Source organism: Orcinus orca, chromosome 11 (genome assembly GCF_937001465.1).
Source record: "Orcinus orca chromosome 11, mOrcOrc1.1, whole genome shotgun sequence".
Classification (NCBI taxonomy): domain Eukaryota; kingdom Metazoa; phylum Chordata; class Mammalia; order Artiodactyla; family Delphinidae; genus Orcinus; species Orcinus orca.
The window spans coordinates 95,806,427-95,823,827 of record NC_064569.1 but is presented as its reverse complement, the minus strand read 5'-3'; the positions used below and the strand labels follow the sequence as shown (position 1 = coordinate 95,823,827).

Here is a 17,401-nt window from a genome sequence, read left to right as displayed (position 1 = left end):
TTTATCACTTAAATACATTACTTTGTTAGATTTTTAAAAGGGAGGGCGTGGAAACAAAGTAAAATTTTCTATATAAATAAATATGGGTTATCCTCCATTAGTTTTCTCAAGATATCAAGCATCTTACTAAGTAATGATTTCCCATCATGACCCTAGGATTGCTTAGTCTCACCATCCATTTTAACATCATTCATATACTGAGTATCTATTAGGAGTGAGGCATATAGCAGTGAAAAAAATGACATGGTCCCTTATCTCCTGGAGATTATTTTATATAGTGGAGTAGACACAGAACAAATGAATAAACAAGAACTGTCAAGTGTCTGGTAGGTGCTGTAATAGCCAGATGGGTCAGTTAGGGAAGGACACTCTGAATGAGACCTGAATGATGGGAAGAGTCCAGTCATGCAAAGATTTCAGGGAAGAGTATTTTGGGCAGAAGGAAAAATTAGTAGAAAGGAAGTGGGGGCAAGGTCTGGACTAAAACAAATGACCTAATTTTAAAAAGTTACATCCACAAAATAAATACAGAATAAAATCCTGTTTTAAAAAAACATGCAGAGAATTGGAAAGAACTCTTCCAAATTAAAAATATGAAAGCAGAAATAAAACACTCAATAGTAGAGGTGAAAATAAAGTCAGGAAAATCTCCTGGAAACTAGTACATAATGACAAAAAGATAAAAAACTGTCAGACAAAGAAAAGAAAGAGATGACCAATCCAGGAGGCCCAACATCCAAATGGCAGTTCCAGGAAGACAGAACAGAGTAAACAGAGCAGCGGAAGAAATAATTCAATGAAATTTCCCTGACCTAAAGGACAAGCATCCCCTGGAAGCTGCTCTGGCCTTGACAGGCCCTCGGGTACACGCAGGGGTGGAAAGTTCAGCCTGTCTGGGTCTCTCACCTCAGAAAGGCAGAAATGGCCTTCACTGCCTCAGCAGCCACCTCCAGCACAGGGCTGTTCACTGCCTCTTGGAGGGCACGGCCAGCATCTCTGCACAGGGCTGAGCTTGGGAACAGCTTGATCTCCTCTGGCTGCCTGAGAAATTGTAAATGAGAAATGAGTGTGTGAACTCCTATCACTGACCCCACCAGGAATAAATACCTCACTTCTTTCCTTCTCCAGTCTGGCCCCTACAGGCCTGACGCGTCACTACTTTGCTCACCGAGTCAGGATCTGAGTAAAGAGCAGCAGGCCCTGCTTGTGCAGCTCGGTGTTGTTCATCCTCAGGATTCCCTGTAGGCTCCTCACCACTGACTCGATCCCTACCACAAAATGACATGGCAGAGGCCAGGGATCAGGGCTTGTTGGCTTCTTTACTGCCTTCCCAGGAGAGATGAGAGGCTCTGGACAGCACATATTTGCTAGTAGCCCTCATGGAGCAGTCCTGACAAGTTGAGCTGATGGGACAGGACTGTGAGATCTTTGAGGGAAGGCCCTTATCTGATTCATCTCTGTCTCCCCAAACCCAGCACAACCCAAAGCACGACCCTGGCATTCGAGGTATTTAGTCAATACCTACCGGCTGAGCTTCACCTTCTCTACTACACGCACTCCTATTTCTCCTCAAAGAATAAGGTAGGACATCCACTCCTCCAGGAAGCATTCCCTGGTCCACTCAGGCAGAGCTGTGGGCCTCCCCTGAGCTCCTACATGTCTTGTACCTCCCCCCTTGCACAGTCTTAATAAGCTTGCTTATATCTCCCTCCACTTCCAGAGGACAGGGACCACATTTTATGTATCTCTAAATCTCTAGGTTCCAGCCTGGTGCCTGGCATAGAATAAGAACACAGAATATAAAATGAGTAACTAAATGTGCCCAGTCTAAAAATCTAGATGTGATATAAAAAGTCCCAGACAAGAAAGGTATCACCAGGAAAGAAGAAGAAGGGACAGTTTCAAAAAACTTTGAAAGGATAAATCAGCAAAACTTGGGGACTAACTAGATGGATAGATATCTGGGGCGCAGGAAAAGACTGAATCCAAGGCTGAGTAAAGTTGCTCTTAAGGTGCAACAGGAATTCATTTAGTGGCCCTTCTCTTGCTAAACATATATACTGCCAATCAATGAAGAACAGAACTGTTTGGATATCACTGCTTGCATGTGGAATCTGGTAATGAGTTTGGGCTGATGGAAATGACCAGACCAGCACCCCTCTCCAAGGTGTAGGCTGACCCCCCGTCACTGCTGTTGCCACCTAACTTCAAAGTGCTGTCCACCTGAGCGAGAGCTAGTACAGGACCCACAATACCAACCGTACACCGTGTGGCACTTGGAAAAGAAGAGTGGCTCTTCTGCCAGAAGTATCAAGCAGTTGTAGCTGGACCAGACAAGCACTTCACTGGAAGAGGAAAGATGCTCAAAGAGGAACTCTGGCCAGGGAGACAGGGAGAAAACAATCAATGACAACAGTGTAATCATGATCCCTTAACTAATGCTATGGCCTTGGATTTATTCAGCATCTCACACCTGCCACTTCATCTGTTCACACACCCTCTTGACGAGACATGATCATTCATTCACAGATAAACCTGGAAAATGCCCTCAGACTTATGGTGTAACCTTATCTTTTTAATAGATGGGGAAACTGAGACCTAGAGAGAAACAGTTGGTGGTAGAGGCGGGACTGGAATTCAGGTCCCCTAATTCTCAGGATGGGCAGCAGCATGATACAGAGAAAAGAGATTTTAGAGCCAGACAGCCTTGATTTTGTATCCCTTCTCTGCCAATGCCGAGTCTTGCTGATTTAAACCAGTTATTTCCCTTCTCTAGTTCAATTTCCTTATTCATAAAATAGCAAAGATGAGGACCTAAATGTGGCAACATTTGCGATGTACCTCAGGGCATATTTCCTGGCTCATAACAAACCTTCAAGACACATTAGTTTCTTTTGCCTCCCTGGTCCACGGGTCTTTCCACCACCCCACGCTAGGTGTTTATTCCTAGGTGGTCAAATTAATGACAAAGTTCAGTGACAAACTGCTCAAGGTCATATTAGAAATCTGTAGCAAGAGGATTCAGACTTCATGAGGTCTATTTCCTAGACTCTGTCATATACAATGAACATGCCACCAACCATCCCTCCAGTATGCATATCAAAGAACTCCCAACAAGACTGCTGTTGCTGCTACTCAAGGGTCTCCAGGCACAACTCTGGGATCCTCAGAGGAGAAAGTTAGAAGGGGCCTCCTACCTGGGATGTCAGCATGGATGAAGGCTGGGGCGTGCTTCGCTGGTGAGTGGACCAGTACTGCAGTTATACAGTGGGCACTGGCCACCTGCAGAGTCTCATCTCTGGAAAGGAGAAGCTGGAGAAACAGGCAGCAAAATGTGTCACAGTCACACCACTGACAGGACCAGAGGGAAGCAGCCTGAATGCCTCAGGGCAGGAGCCTGATTTGTCTCTGAATCCCTCACACACTACTGGTGCCAGGCATAAGGATGGTGCTCAAGGAGTGCAGTTATAGATTATGGAAAGGAGTCTCTGTCAACAGCAGCAGGAGAGAAACAGAACAAAAGAACACAATGGCACTCAAAGAACACTAACATCATCCCCAAGAAGGGCTCAGGCCTTCATTGGCAAAAGTACTTTCACAGCCCTCATCTGGTTTTGATGTTTCAACAAGCCTGGGACATAAGGGAAGGTTCTGCTATGAGCCTTGCTTCAAAGAATGTGCAGAAAAGAGTTAACATTGCAGGCCTGAGTCTGTTATCCTTAGAAAGTCCTGCCTGCAAGGTTGGCCACTCACTGGGTTTGGGAAGTTGAATTTCAGGAGGGTTCTCAACCCTCCAAGAACTGGTAAAAGTGGCTCACTGTGACTAAACTATTTGCACAAGCAATGCAGTTTATGCTGAACCCACCCCTACTTTCTTTCTGGAAATCTAGAATTTTGGTATGTGCTAGGCAGAGGGTGCCTCTATAACCAGCCAGCTCCCAATTAAAACCTAGGGCACAGGTTTTAACTTATCCTTTCATGACTGAAAGAAAACCAACTTTGAGCCTTCTAATAGCATATTGTTTTGGCCAGTAAGAAAATACTTAGGAAATCCTGGATAGAAGGAGTGGTAGATAAGGAAAAAGGCCCAGGAAGCATTCAGGTTCCCTTGTTATTGAACCCAGAGACCACGAACCACAAGACAACTACCTTTTTGAGCACCAAAGGCAGTGAGGTCTCTCCTGGTGGCCCCTCAACACTCTCAGTACTTTCCACCAGCGCAGATTTGTTCATGATCATGGACACAAAGAGGTCATACTTCAGCAGCTGCCTCAGCAAACCTAGAAAACAAAGGGGTTGGGAAGTGAGGCAAGAGGAGCATAGGCACCAGAATACACCCAAGGCAGCTCCTCCGACTTCCCCTAGAAACTTCTTCATGTCTCCATAGATATTCCTAAGTATTTTATTCTTTTTAATGCTGTTGTAAATGGGACTGTTTTCTTAGTTTCTTTTTCATATTGTTTGTTGCTAGTATATAGAAACACAAGTGATTTTGTATCCTACAATTTTACTGAATTCATTTATTAGTTTTAACAGTTTTTAGTGTAGTTTTTAGGGGTTTCTATATATAAGGTAATGTCATCTGAAAACAGAGTCAATTTTACTTCTTCCTTCCTTTACTTCTGTCTCTTATTTCTTTCTCTTGCCTAATTGTTCTGGCTAGGACTTCAAGTACTAGGCTGAATAGAATCCCACCTTTTTCTTTGCAATCTCCACGAAAGCATGTACCACAATGGACTCTGATCACATCTGTCCTCCACATTGGGCTATGAACTCCCACAGATGAGAGCCTGGGTTTGATCATCTTTATGACCCCAGAGCCCAGAACAGGGCCTGGCTCAGAATGAACACTCTCTATGTGTGGCTGAACTAGTCATAACAGAGCTCTTGGCCCAAACTGTGAAAAGAAATTGTTGTTACCCACAGACTATGCTTTTCCCTGTAGCTCCTGCTCTGAAACAGGTCCTCACCCAGTCACCAATCACAGTGCCCATTTGCTCTATCCAAAATACAAAAGCTCCCTGCTCAAAAGCATTTAGTAGATCTCGTGTATTTATGTAAGGAAGTAACAGGAGAGGCTGAAAGGGTACACTGAGCTTCAAATAACAAGCAGAGAAACTTGGACTTCACTCTGGAGGCCAGAGGGAGCCATAGATGATTTTCCAAATAGAAGACTGACAGGATGCAAGCTATGCAGTGTGAAGATTAATTTGACAGCAAGTACAGGATGCACCAGGGCATGCAGTAAAGACCAGAGGCAAAAAAATTGCTGTCCCACTCTTCTTCCTCTTCTCCTTCCAAAGATGACGTTCTTAGGATACCACACCCAACATTAGGCATCTTTCGCAGTCTGTGCCTCTTATCTCCCAAACCCACAGCTTCTATCCGTTGCAAAGCAGCAAACCTCCCCACCACTAGTGAGCCAATATCTCAAATCCTCAAGCAAAACCTCAAAAGCTTTCTCTTTTCTCTCCAGTCCCATGTCTTACCCAAGCAGTTGATCTTTAGCTCCTTTGTCTGGGCACCATCCATGGTGGAAAGGAAGAGAGGACACAGTTTCTCCCGGAAATGGCCCAAAAGCATCTCGGCTGCAACTGGTGAGGAGTACAGCTTCCCATAAAGGTAGCAGACAGAAGCTTGCACCCCCTCACTGGGGTATACTAAACCTCTCAACAGATGTTCCATCAGGTCACCTATCCAGAAAACAACCAAGGGGCCAGGGGAACCTCACAATGTCAACTGCTAGATGACACTCCAAACTATTGCCCTGAATGGAATAGTGATGGTAATCCCCTACAATGCCCCACAATACATGATTTCTGGGAACTTAATCAAAAGGGAAAACCAAGGCTTAGAGAAGTTAAGTGATTTACCCTTGGATAAATACTCTGTGAGATATTTATCTGCTTTTACTGATAGAAAAAAAGTGCTTCTATATTCCAGAATTAATTCTTCCTCTCACCTGAAAGGAAGGCTCATAGTAGGTACTTAATTCTTTTGTGTTAACAAAATGAATTGAAGGAGCCCAAGACCAGAGTTGAGAAACACTTTTTTTCCAATTGGCCAACGTAGAGCAGATTTTGCAGATGGGGAAACTAAAGCCTAGAGAAGGAAAGTAATGACTTCCCAGATGTACACAGTGAATGGACCACCCAGATGGAAGTGTGATCAAAACAGGTGAAAGGGTAGTGGTAGCTCTTCCCCAGAGGTCACTCACTGTGCTCCATCACAAGCTTGTCTGCCAGAGCAGGGATCGCATCCACCAACTTGCCGAGAAGGGTCAGGGTGGCCAGGCTGCCTCGCATGGAGGGCATGTTACACAGCTACAGAGAGTGAACATACTCTGCTCTATAAATTAGGATCAGGACAGATCTCCCACCAAAATTCATCTTGCCCTATCCACACCAAACCCTGTACTGCATGTGTCTCTCACCACAGTCAGTAATCAGTCTCTTTAGCTAAGTGTCTATATCCCCTATTGGACTGGGAAGTCCCGAAGGAAAGGGACTGAGTCAGATTCCTCTCAGTGTCCTCAGTACCTAGCTCAGTACATGTTTGTTAAACTAAATTAAAATGAGCATATTTTGCCTCCTATGGAGCCAGAAACTGGGAGGTGAAATTTGGGAACATCATAAAGATGGAATTCTAGTTCATTGAGAAAAAAAATTGGTTATCATCATCATTATTGTTATATTATCACTGAACCCTCTATTTGTCAGGTACTATGCTTGATGCTTTACAGGCAGAGTCAATAGTAAATATTTCACCTTTTCTACTGACTAGCTGTAGTACCTTAAGTAAGATTCCTAACTCTTCTGGTGGGAATTAATACTAGGACCAACTTCATAGGGTTGTTGGGAGGACTAAATGAGACAGTGCATGTAAAGCACCAACATAGTGCCTAGCATATAGAAAGTGCTCAAAATGTTAAGTGGCATAATCATAATGATAAATGTTGATATATATAATTATAAATTCAATCATATGTTAACCACATGCAGAGTAATTATAATGACATGATTATTTAACATTATTTCTAATTAAATGTTGCTCTTGATGGTGTTAAATGAACATTTGTCTTCCTTTTGCAAAAAAAAAAAAAAAAGTGACTCTGATATTATTCCTAAATCTTAAACACAATGCAGAAGCTGCTTGTTTAACTGATATCTATGGCTACATTGAAGAAAGCTGGTTAAATATACCTTCTCAGTGTTTACCTTAGATGCTGATAAAAGCAAATGCCTTCAGTATAAAATAAACCAAACAAAAATACTAAGGCAAGAGAGCAGTTAGTGAACATATTTCCTTAATAGTGAACATATTTCCTTAATAAATTCATCAAGGAAATCTGTATTATATTTAGGAGGATATAGAGAATGGCCATGGATGATTATGCCAGAAAATGGACTTCAGCACATGGAGGCAGCATTTGGGAGACTGAAAAGGGAAGGAAAGAAGCTACAAAGAGTACTGGAGCAGAAGACCCAGGCCCTAGCTCTGGCTCTGCCACTGACTCAGTGACCTCAGGCAAGTCCCTTTTCCTCTCCGGATTTCAATCTCCCCATCTATCCAAAGAAGGGTTGACCCAGCTCTGACATCTGAGGATTCTGAGGGGTACTCAAGAACCAACAGCTACTTTACTGACCTCTTTGTGACACTCATACAGCAGGCAATGAATGGTCTGCTCCAACTTCAGCTGAGTTGTAAGCTGGATAAGGACTGAGAAGACACAATAACATTACTAATCAGAAGACAACCCATGGCCCACAGTTCACTTTTCATAGTCCTTCTAATCAAAGTCATTTGCTTGTGGTAATCGGCATTAGTCTTTTCTATCTCCCCCATTCTTCACTGTTTTTAATCAATGGTTGACAACTAGGCTGTACATTAGAATCACCTAGGAAGCTTAAAAAAAGAAAAAAAAAACTAACACCCAAGTCCCACCCCAGACCAATTAAATCAGAATCTCTAGATAAAGGGTCTAAGCATCTGGATACTTTTTTAGTTTCCCAGGTAAGTCTATTGTGAAGCCAAGGTTGAAAACTACTATGTTATTTCTACCTTTTTCCTTCCTCAGAATTTGCTACTTCATATATGAAAAAAACAGAATTAGGAGTTAGTTCCTGTGCCAATAATTGGCGATAATATTATCACTCAACCCCAAACCCGCCCTTCTATACAATTGTTTGTGATACTTCTGCTGGTGTCTTTGAGGAGGAGTAAAGAAGAGGCTGGCTCTACAAGTCTGGGGAAAGCTGCAGACTAGATCTGGCTGCTGCTGAGGGAAGGCTCTGCCACCTCCAGGGTAAAGAAGCATTCTAGGACAACACTCACAGAAACAGGAAGACAGGAAGCAAACAGGAAACAGTAAGGAAGGAGCAAGTCCTTCTCCCTCTAGCTTTGCAATCTCCATCTAGTATCCACCACCTCAGTGAAGTTCCTGGGATCTGATGAGGGTTCTGCAAGCTATGCTGGTACCAACCAGGAGCAGATGGCTTTAGGATTATAGCCCCACTCAAGAGTGGTCTTGAGGAAAATGGTGAAGGGAAATCTCCCCACCCCTGCCAGTTGTCGGACCTTCGAGGGGTACATCTGTTTGTCCACATTCTCTAGACTGAGAGATGGGCAAAAGTACATACAGATCATATTGATTTATCTGTCACAGCTGCTAGCAGTTACAGCTGCTAACTGCATGTCTGGATAGTCATGGACCCAGCAGCAGCCAAGCAGCATCCTCTCCTCAGAGGTTTGTGTTTCATGTATGGGGTCCTTCCTCCAAACTTGTAAGTCTTAATAATTCCAACCTCTCCCTTTGTTTCCCTATCCCTAGGGGTGGAAGCTGTTTTCAAAAATTGCTACCTCAGTGAAACTTGGTTCACTTTTGCCTTCAGTAACCTAGTCAATAATTCTTTAAAGTTTTTTTCTGTTCAAATAACTTCTGTGGTTTATGTTTCGTGACTATAACCTAACTGATACAGTTCTTGCTCTTTCGGCAAGAATCCTCGCATCCCAGGGACTTCCCTAGTGGCGCAGTGGTTGGGAGTCCGCCTGCCAACGCAGGGGACATGGGTTTGAACCCTGGTCCAGGAAGAGCCCGCATGCTGTAGAGCAACTAAGCCCGTAAGCCACGGCTACTGAGCCTGCACTCTAGAGCCCACGTGCCACAACTGCTGATCCCGCGTGCCTGGAGTCCATGCTCCACAATGGGAGAGGCCACCACAATGAGAAGGCTGCGCGCTATGGCGAAGACCCAACGCAGCCAAAAATAACATAAAATGAAATGGATAAGTTTATTAAAAAAAGGAAAAAAAAGAAAAGAATCCTCTCATCCCAATGCTCTTGTCTTCCTTCTTCTTGAGTCCTTTATAGGTAAACCCAGGCACTTCCACCGCCTATGTGCAGACAACTTCCAACCAACCAATATGAATGTAACAAAAACAGAGTTTTGTACATGTCTCTGTAACAGCACTCATCAGCCCTTGTTATTTACCAGACAATCTCTCTTCCAGATTGTAAACTCTTACAGGATAGGGACCATGTCAGATACAACGCTAGTGTCTGATACAGTACGTGGCACAGAGTAGGTGTCCAAGAAAGAAATGCAAAATTAATGATTGATAATTGAATTTTCTTTATCTGTCTCTAAAATGGAACATTTCATCAAGGTCTCAAATAATCAAAGCTGCAATTCAGGCTAATATCCCCGGCTTCAAATGCTAGGTACACACAGTTTAATCTTACCTTCAATACAGAGGTCTGTTATACTCCCATCCTCCACATTGCATAACAGTCCTTGGAGCAGAAGGAGGTAAGAGGGGGATGGTTAACAGATAAAAGACAAACAAATCCAGAAAGGCACACTGTGAATTCTAAGACTAACAGCAGCTTTAAGCAATGTCCCAGCTAAAATCTATCCTCAGCACCAAACCCTAGATTTTCAGTAACCCACTCTGGCTTTAAAAGGATAAAAATAGTCAGTATGGCACAGCACAAAAACTGTGTGTTCTGGAGTCTCTAACAGACCTGGAGTAAAATTCCAGTTCTGCCAGCTGTTAGCTAAGACCTCCCTGAGCCTTGGAGATCATCCTCTCTCCCTTAAAAGACTGCCCTGGCAGTTAAAAGCCTGAAAAGCCTCCGGCAGAGAAAAGCACCCAATTCGAGTTAGCTCCCTTCCTCCCTAAAAGGGCTCATTCCATAGGACATTATAATTGTATTAAAAGAAGGGACCTTTTGGGCTTCCCTGCTGGCGCAGTGGTTGAGAGTCCGCCTGCCGATGCAGGGGACACGGGTTCGTGCCCCGGTCCGGGAAGATCCCACATGCTGCGGAGCGGCTGGGCCCGTAAGCCATGGCCGCTGAGCCTGCGCGTCCGGAGCCTGTGCTCCGCAACGGGAGAGGCCACAACAGTGAGAGGCCCATGTACCGGGGGAAAAAAAAAAAAAAGAAGGGACCTTTTAATCCATCTCATTTTACACATGAAGAAACTAAGGTACAGAAGAGAAGAAGTAACTCAATCAGGGTCACACTCAGATCAGCAGACTCCAGATCTGACTTCTAATCCTGTTCAAAGACCACAGAGACTGGACTTTTTGAAAGATCACACATTTCCTACATTCATCTTCACACTTTTACTAACCTCTGAGCTGTGGTAAAGCCAGTTACCATACAATGCATCGTGTATCTTAGAAAGGGGACAATTTCTTCTTCATTATTATGACAAAACAACTTACTAGTAAGTTAAACTGTTACATCGCAAAAAGTCTAAACTATGGTTTCAAGACCATTTCTCCAAGACCCCAAAAGCAAATGTACAAGGTATACATGCAAAATTCATGCCAAGTTTTCCTTTCAATCTCACCGAAAAGCATGCTTATGAAGTGGACACAGACTCTCTGATCCTGAGCCACCAGCTGCATGACCAGGGAGGCATGCCTCATGAGAGCATCTCGGAAGCCGGACAGCACGTGCTTCTTGCGCACCAGCTTGGAGCAGATGAAGAAAAATATTCAATAGCAACCAAGTCTCAGCCATTCTGAACCCACACAAGTGTAATTTCCAAATATAATTACAAGATAATACTGGTAGAATCATCTAAACTATGGAGCATGAAAAAGGGCATCATTTACACACAGGAATCCATGTGTTCAAACAAAGGATTATACAAGAGTGAAGGTTCCTAATAAAGTATATTTACATAGCACTTTACTGTTCACAAATCACTCATTTGTCAACTAGCTCATTTAAGCCTAATGAGTTGGTAAAGCAAGCAAAAACAGATACTATTATCGCCATTTTGGAGACGAGAAAACTGAGGCTCAGGCACCTTCCCAAGGACTCAAATCTAAGTATCCAACCAGGTGTTGTCCAAGGTCAGGGCTCTTTCCACAGTCTGTGAGAGTGATACTGGGGACCATTCATAAGCCTCACTGAGGTAGGTAGAGAAAAATTCATTCTTCCTTTCAATGTAGATATAAATCTTCACACTCAATTCACCTCCCTATACAGGGAACTGTGTAGCAGCTGTGCAAAGTACTCAAGACAATAGCAAAACTTAGGTCAAAAAAGGGGTGTGCACCGAGGACAGAACTGGAACATGGGTACAACTGACTACATCACCCCTTCGACTGGTGAAAACTGAAGCTAAGAAAAGTGTGTTCAATAAAAGGTGGAGAAGTTGCATCTCTTATTGCCTCTAAACTGTAAATCTCCTGTTCTCCTTCACCAATTCCTCCCACATAATGCATTAAGCTAGTGATCTAAATGAGTTACTCAAAAATTTTCCATGACGTCCCTTCACCTGACAGATTAAATCCAAGCTCCTTAGCTTGCATTCAAACTCTTAAAGGAACTGATCTCAACCCTGGCTCTCCAATCTCATCTCCCTCAACTGCCCTTCAAATACATTCTGATTACCTCCCAAACTCATCCTTGCTAATCCTTGCCTCCTGGAAAAAGCTCCCCCATTTCCTCTAGCCCAAATCTCACCCATCTTCTCAAGCGTAATTCAAATGCTTCCTCCTCTAAAGAAGCTTTCCTAATTTCACTCCTTAACCCACACAGCACTTGACCACAAATATGTCCACCTTCTAGATTCCCAGGAATGCAATCTCTTATTTTCTTCCCTACCTCATTGTCTTATTCATCTCTATGTCTCACTGTCCAACAATGGCAGCCTCAGAACTCTAGCCTCAGTGATATTGCAGATGTTACCAGCTAGCCCAGCGGTTCTCAGAGCTGTCTTTGGATCCCTGAGGGTGCCCAGAACACTTTCAGGGGATCCACAAGATCAAAATTATTTCTGTATAATACTAAGATGCTATTTGCCTTTTCCACTTATTCTCTTACAAGTGTACAGTATTTTTCAAAGGAGGCATGTCACAACAGATAAAATGCAGAAATATATGAGAACCCAGCTGTCCTCTATTAAGCCAGACATTAAAAAGATTTGCAAAAATGTAAAACAAAGACATTCCTTACACTCTTTTTTGCTTTGAAAATAGTTATTTTTTAAATCATTTATGCCACAGAACTGTTCACTAAAATAGTAAATTGTGTGTTATCAATACCTATATTTTGCCAAAATAAAAAGAAATATATTAATATGTAATGGACTATTATTTTTATAAATTTATTTATTTTTGGCTGTGTTGGGTCTTTTCTGCGGTGCACGGGCTTCTCATTGCGGTGGCTTCTCTTGTTGTGGAGCACGGGCTCTAGGCATGCGGGCTTCAGTAGTTGTGACACACAGGCTCACTAGTTGTGGCGCACAGGCTTAGTTACTTCACAGCATGTGGGATCTTCCCAGACCAGGGATCGAACCCGTGTTCCCTACATTGGCAGGTGGATTCTCAACTACTGCACCACCAGGGAAGCCCTACTATTATTTTTAAATGAATCCTTTAAACTTCTGTTATTTTTAATACAGTAAATAAACAAAAGCTCTTTGGGGGTCCTCAACACTTTTAAAAAGTGTAAAGCCAGACTTCCCTGATGGCACAATGGTTGAGAATCTGTCTGCCAATGGAGGGGACAAAGGTTCAATCCCTGGTCGGGGAAGATCCCACATGCCGCGTAGCAACTAAGCCCGTGTGCCACAACGACTGAGCCTGCGCTCTAGAGCCCGCGAGCCACAACTACCGAGCCCACATGCCACAACTATTGAGCCCGCGTGCCTAGAGCCCGTGCTCCCAACAAGAGAAGCCACTGCAATGAGAAGCCCGCGCACTGCGACGAAGAGTAGCCCCCCTTGGCCGCAACTACAGAAAGCCCGGTAGCAGCGAAGACCCAACACAGCCAAAAATAAATAAATAAATAGTTTTTTAAAAAGTGTAAAGCCATCCCTAGAGCAAAAATTTGAGAACCGCTGATCTAGCTCATCCCCCACCCACCCACGGCAACAATTCCAGCCCTGTGACTCTGAGAGAACAGTCATCTCCCAAACTCTTCTTGGAGGTCTCCACGGACAAAAAACTCACTGCGAAGGTGGGTGGGCATTGAAGGAACAGGCAGGCCACGCTTCAGCCAGCTCTGCCTGTCAGAAAGCTCTTCCCCTCACCCCACTCCTGCTGGGCGGTAACTTCCACTCGTCCTGCCGCCACTGAGCCCAAGGAGCCCCCTCCTCCCATTCGCACAGTCAGAAAGCGAAGGAATAAGCCCCCAGGGTGCGCGTGCCTTGCCCTCAGGCTGAGCGGGGACTCAAGCGGGAGGGAGCCTGAGTGAAGGCTAAACCCTGGAGAAGTGGTGAGAGGGTCAGCAAAGGGAGGGCAGCTGAGAGAAGGGCTTACGGGAAGGTGGGAACGCGTGCCAGTGGGTCTAGGCTGGGGGCCCTGGGAGCCCCGGGTTTAGTGCGGACAGGGTAGGCCCACTTGAGGCGCAGGGCCAGGGTCTGGGCCTCCTTTGGAAAGGGGATGCTGAGCGGTCTGCGGGGTAGGCCGCCGTGGCCGGTAAGGGGGTGGGCCTGTTTAGGGGCTAGATTTAATGAGGCGGGTGGGCCCGGCTTAGTGTCGGGGAAGGTGCGCTCGGTTGAAGGGAGTTGCTCCCGCCCGGTTGGTGAGGGAAATGCCAGTTCGCACCGATACGCTAGGCTCTGGCAGCAGCTCCAGCGCGCAGGCCAGGCAGAGGCGTGGGGGCACGGGCAGCAGCCAGCGCGGGTCGTGCCGGTAATGGGCCCTCTCAAAGAGCAGCGCCGCCTCTTCGTCCCTCCCGGGCCTGGGAAGGCCTGCCGCTGGCTCCCTCACAGACATCTCTCCGCTTGCGTTCTACCACGGCAGCACCTTTTCCCGCGCAGTTCATGCGCAGGCGCACTTGGCAGAGCTCGACACGGACGCGTGGGGAGAAGGGTAATGCGCGTGCGCGAACCGAATGCCAGCCAGTCTCAGGAGAGCAGCGGCCCCTGTGGGCGGGTGACGCGCCTCAGGAGTCGGAAGAGCGTTACCTCTAAGCCTCAAGCTGTTTGCTCTTGGAGCCTGCAGGAATTCGTCTTTACCACACCGAAGGTTGAAAAGCATTTATAAAGACGCTGTTATTATCCTTGAAAAAGTAAGAAAAGGAAACTATTTCTGGTATTTAAAAAGTAAACGATCTCAGGGATTCTTATCGAAAAACTATCAGCTCTATTATTTTAAATTTACGTGGCACCTTTCAAACAATCTAAGGTGACACCTTTCTTTCAGAGATTCTAAGATGGTCCCCTTAAAATATCGTCTCACAGAGGGCTGCACAGTAGTTGCGATTTTGTGAGCGCAGAAGGTATACTGAAGAAGAAAAAATAGTTTGTTGTTAAGTGTATTAACAAAACCCGTCAATCTACAAGGATTTAATTAACGCCAAAGTGCCCAGCAACCGGTTAGTGTTAAAGGAGATAAGTTCAAGAGATGTTTTCTACATTCAGAAGCAGTGTGACGGAGTAGAAAAAGTGCTTTCCATGGCAAAATAATTTGGAAAACAATGGTTTATTTTTAATGTAGTATTATGAACTGATTCTTGAGAAAAGTAGATTTAACATGGAAAAATCCTCGTTAAAATGCTAAGTGTACAAAAGATGCAGAATTATATACATAAGTATGTAAAATAAATAAGCAAACATTTATTCAACACCATTAAATTATATTATAGCAGTAATATATGTTCAGTGAAGAAAATAGAAGAAAAAAAATATTTTGATGTATTTTCTTCTAGTCTTTTTCTATACCTTTTTACAACAGCAACATACAAAGGTGTGTAAACTTTTCTCAGAAAAAATATATCATGTACATCTTCCATATAATTAAACATTATTCTATGTTTACATTTTTAATGTCAACAAATTATGTATTCTTTTAGACAAAATTTGGAGCCAGGAACTCCGCTATGATCTAGAGGATTCAAAAGTGAGCAAGAGACAGTCCCTGTGCTCAAGGAACTAGAACTAGTCAAGGAGAAAGAGAAACAAATTATTACAGTTGGGTACATTTGTGTTAGTTATCTATTGCTGCATAACAATCCATGTAATGGATTGAATGGTGACCCTCAAAAAGACACCTCCATGTCTGCTGTGGACTGAATTGTGTCCCCCAGATTCAGATGTTGAAGTCCTAACCCCTAATGTGACTGTATTTGGAGATAGGGCCTTTAAGGGGGTAATTAAGTTTAAATGAAGTCATAAGGGTGACACCCTAATCCAATAGGATTGGAGGCCTTATAAAAAGAGGAAGAGAGAAAGATCTATCTCTCTCTTTATGTACAGGCATTGAGGAAAGGCCGTGTGAGGACATAGTGAAAAGGTGACCATCTCTAAGCCAGGAAGAGAGCTCTCACCAGAAACCAAATTAGCCAAAACCTTGATCTTGAACTTCTAGCCTATAGAACTATGAGAAAATAAACTTCTGTTGTTTAAGCCACCCATGCTGTATTATTTTGTTATAGCAGCTGGAGCAAACTAATGTAACGTCGAAAATCCCCACAACCTGTAAATTACCTTTTTTCCAAAGGATCTTTACAGTTGTAATTAAGTATCTTGAAATGAAGATATCATCCAGAGTATCCAGTGGGCCCTAAATCCAATGATAACTGTCTTGAGAAGAGGCACACAGAGTAAAGGAGGAGGCACTGTGACCACGGAGGCAGAGATTGGAATGATGGTGCCACAAGCCAACAAATGCCTGCAGCCACCAGAAGCTGGAAGAGACAAGGAATGGATTGCCCTCTAGAGCCTTTGGTAGCAGTGTAGCCCTGCTGACATCTTGATTTCATTCAGACTTCCGGCCTCCAGAACAGAGAGAATAAATTTCAGTTGTTTTAAGCCACCAAGTTTGTGGCAATTTGTTACAGTCGCCATAGAAAACTAACACACCCCAATATTTAGCAGCTTAAAACAACAAACATTTATTATCTCATAGTTTCTGTGGATCAGGAATCCAGGCATGGCTTAGCAAGGTGACCCTGGCTCAAAGTCTCTCCTGAGGTTGTACTCATCTCAAGGCTCGCTAGGGCCAAAGGATCTGCTTCCAAGTTCACTCAAATGATTGGTGGCAGGATTCATTTCCTCAAAGGCTGCCGGACTGAGGGCCTCACTTTCTTGAGGGCTGTTATCCAACGGCCGCCTCAGTTCCTTGCCACATGTGCCTTTCCATAAGGCAGTGCACAAAATGGAGGACAGCTTCCCTCAGGGAACAAGCAAGAGAATTGAGAGAAGTTACCCAAGATGAAGCTACAGCCTTTTAACCTGTTCCCGGAAGTGACATTCCATCATTTCTGCTGTATCCTATTCGTTGGAAGTGAGTCGCTGGATCCAATCCACACTCGAGGAGGGGAGAATACACAGGGCATGAATACCAGAAGGTAGGGAGCATCGGGAGCCTTCTTAGAGCCTGCCAACCCCAGTATAAGTGCCGTGGTAGTGGTAGGCAACACATAGGAAGAAAAACATCAAAACATTAACTGGGTGATGGGATTATGGATTGTTTTTCCCTTTTTTGAATTTTCTAAACTCTCTTTAATGAGCATGTATGGGTTTGACAATGAATTTAAAAATAGGAAAGCTAAATGAAAGGGAAGAAAGGAAGGGAGAAAGGAAAGAAGTGGGGGAGGATAAAGGAGAGAGGAGGAGAAAACCTGAATTGAATTTTCTGAATTAAATTTGAGTTCTGTGAATCTGCTTCAACCTGCTGAAGCTGTCTACAGAAGTATCACAAGACATAATGCCTTTTAGCTAAGAAGTTTCAGACTTGATTGAAAAAAACAATTAGCTCCAGGATGTCCTGGAGGGTGAGGTGAGGGAAAACAACAAGGATTAGGGTTGCCAGTGCTTGAGAATTGAAGAGGTGGAAATGGTTTTTCCGTGAAATCTGTTCACAGGCAGCAGAATCCCAGCAGGGCAGATACTCAGTGATCAGCTCCCTTCCTTGTGACTGAAAGGACATGAAT

At 44.1% G+C, this 17,401-nt stretch overlaps 1 protein-coding gene across 1 annotated transcript in view; it reads right to left on the bottom strand.

Annotated features, from left to right (window-relative positions):
• The window catches only part of MEI1 (meiotic double-stranded break formation protein 1), a 65,248-nt gene extending 50,933 nt beyond the window's left edge, over positions 1–14,315 (bottom strand). Inside the window, exons 1-11 of the mRNA XM_004279538.4 lie at positions 14,071–14,315; positions 10,857–10,980; positions 9,742–9,792; positions 7,646–7,719; positions 6,218–6,323; positions 5,490–5,693; positions 4,150–4,280; positions 3,198–3,312; positions 2,260–2,376; positions 1,169–1,268; positions 907–1,041 (exon numbers count right to left, since the gene is read on the bottom strand). Of these exons, the coding sequence (XP_004279586.1) occupies positions 907–1,041; positions 1,169–1,268; positions 2,260–2,376; positions 3,198–3,312; positions 4,150–4,280; positions 5,490–5,693; positions 6,218–6,323; positions 7,646–7,719; positions 9,742–9,792; positions 10,857–10,980; positions 14,071–14,241 (1,328 nt within the window). The 5' untranslated portion in view covers positions 14,242–14,315. The remainder of the gene's footprint in view (positions 1–906; positions 1,042–1,168; positions 1,269–2,259; positions 2,377–3,197; positions 3,313–4,149; positions 4,281–5,489; positions 5,694–6,217; positions 6,324–7,645; positions 7,720–9,741; positions 9,793–10,856; positions 10,981–14,070) is intronic.
• Between the last annotated feature and the right edge of the window lie 3,086 nt (positions 14,316–17,401).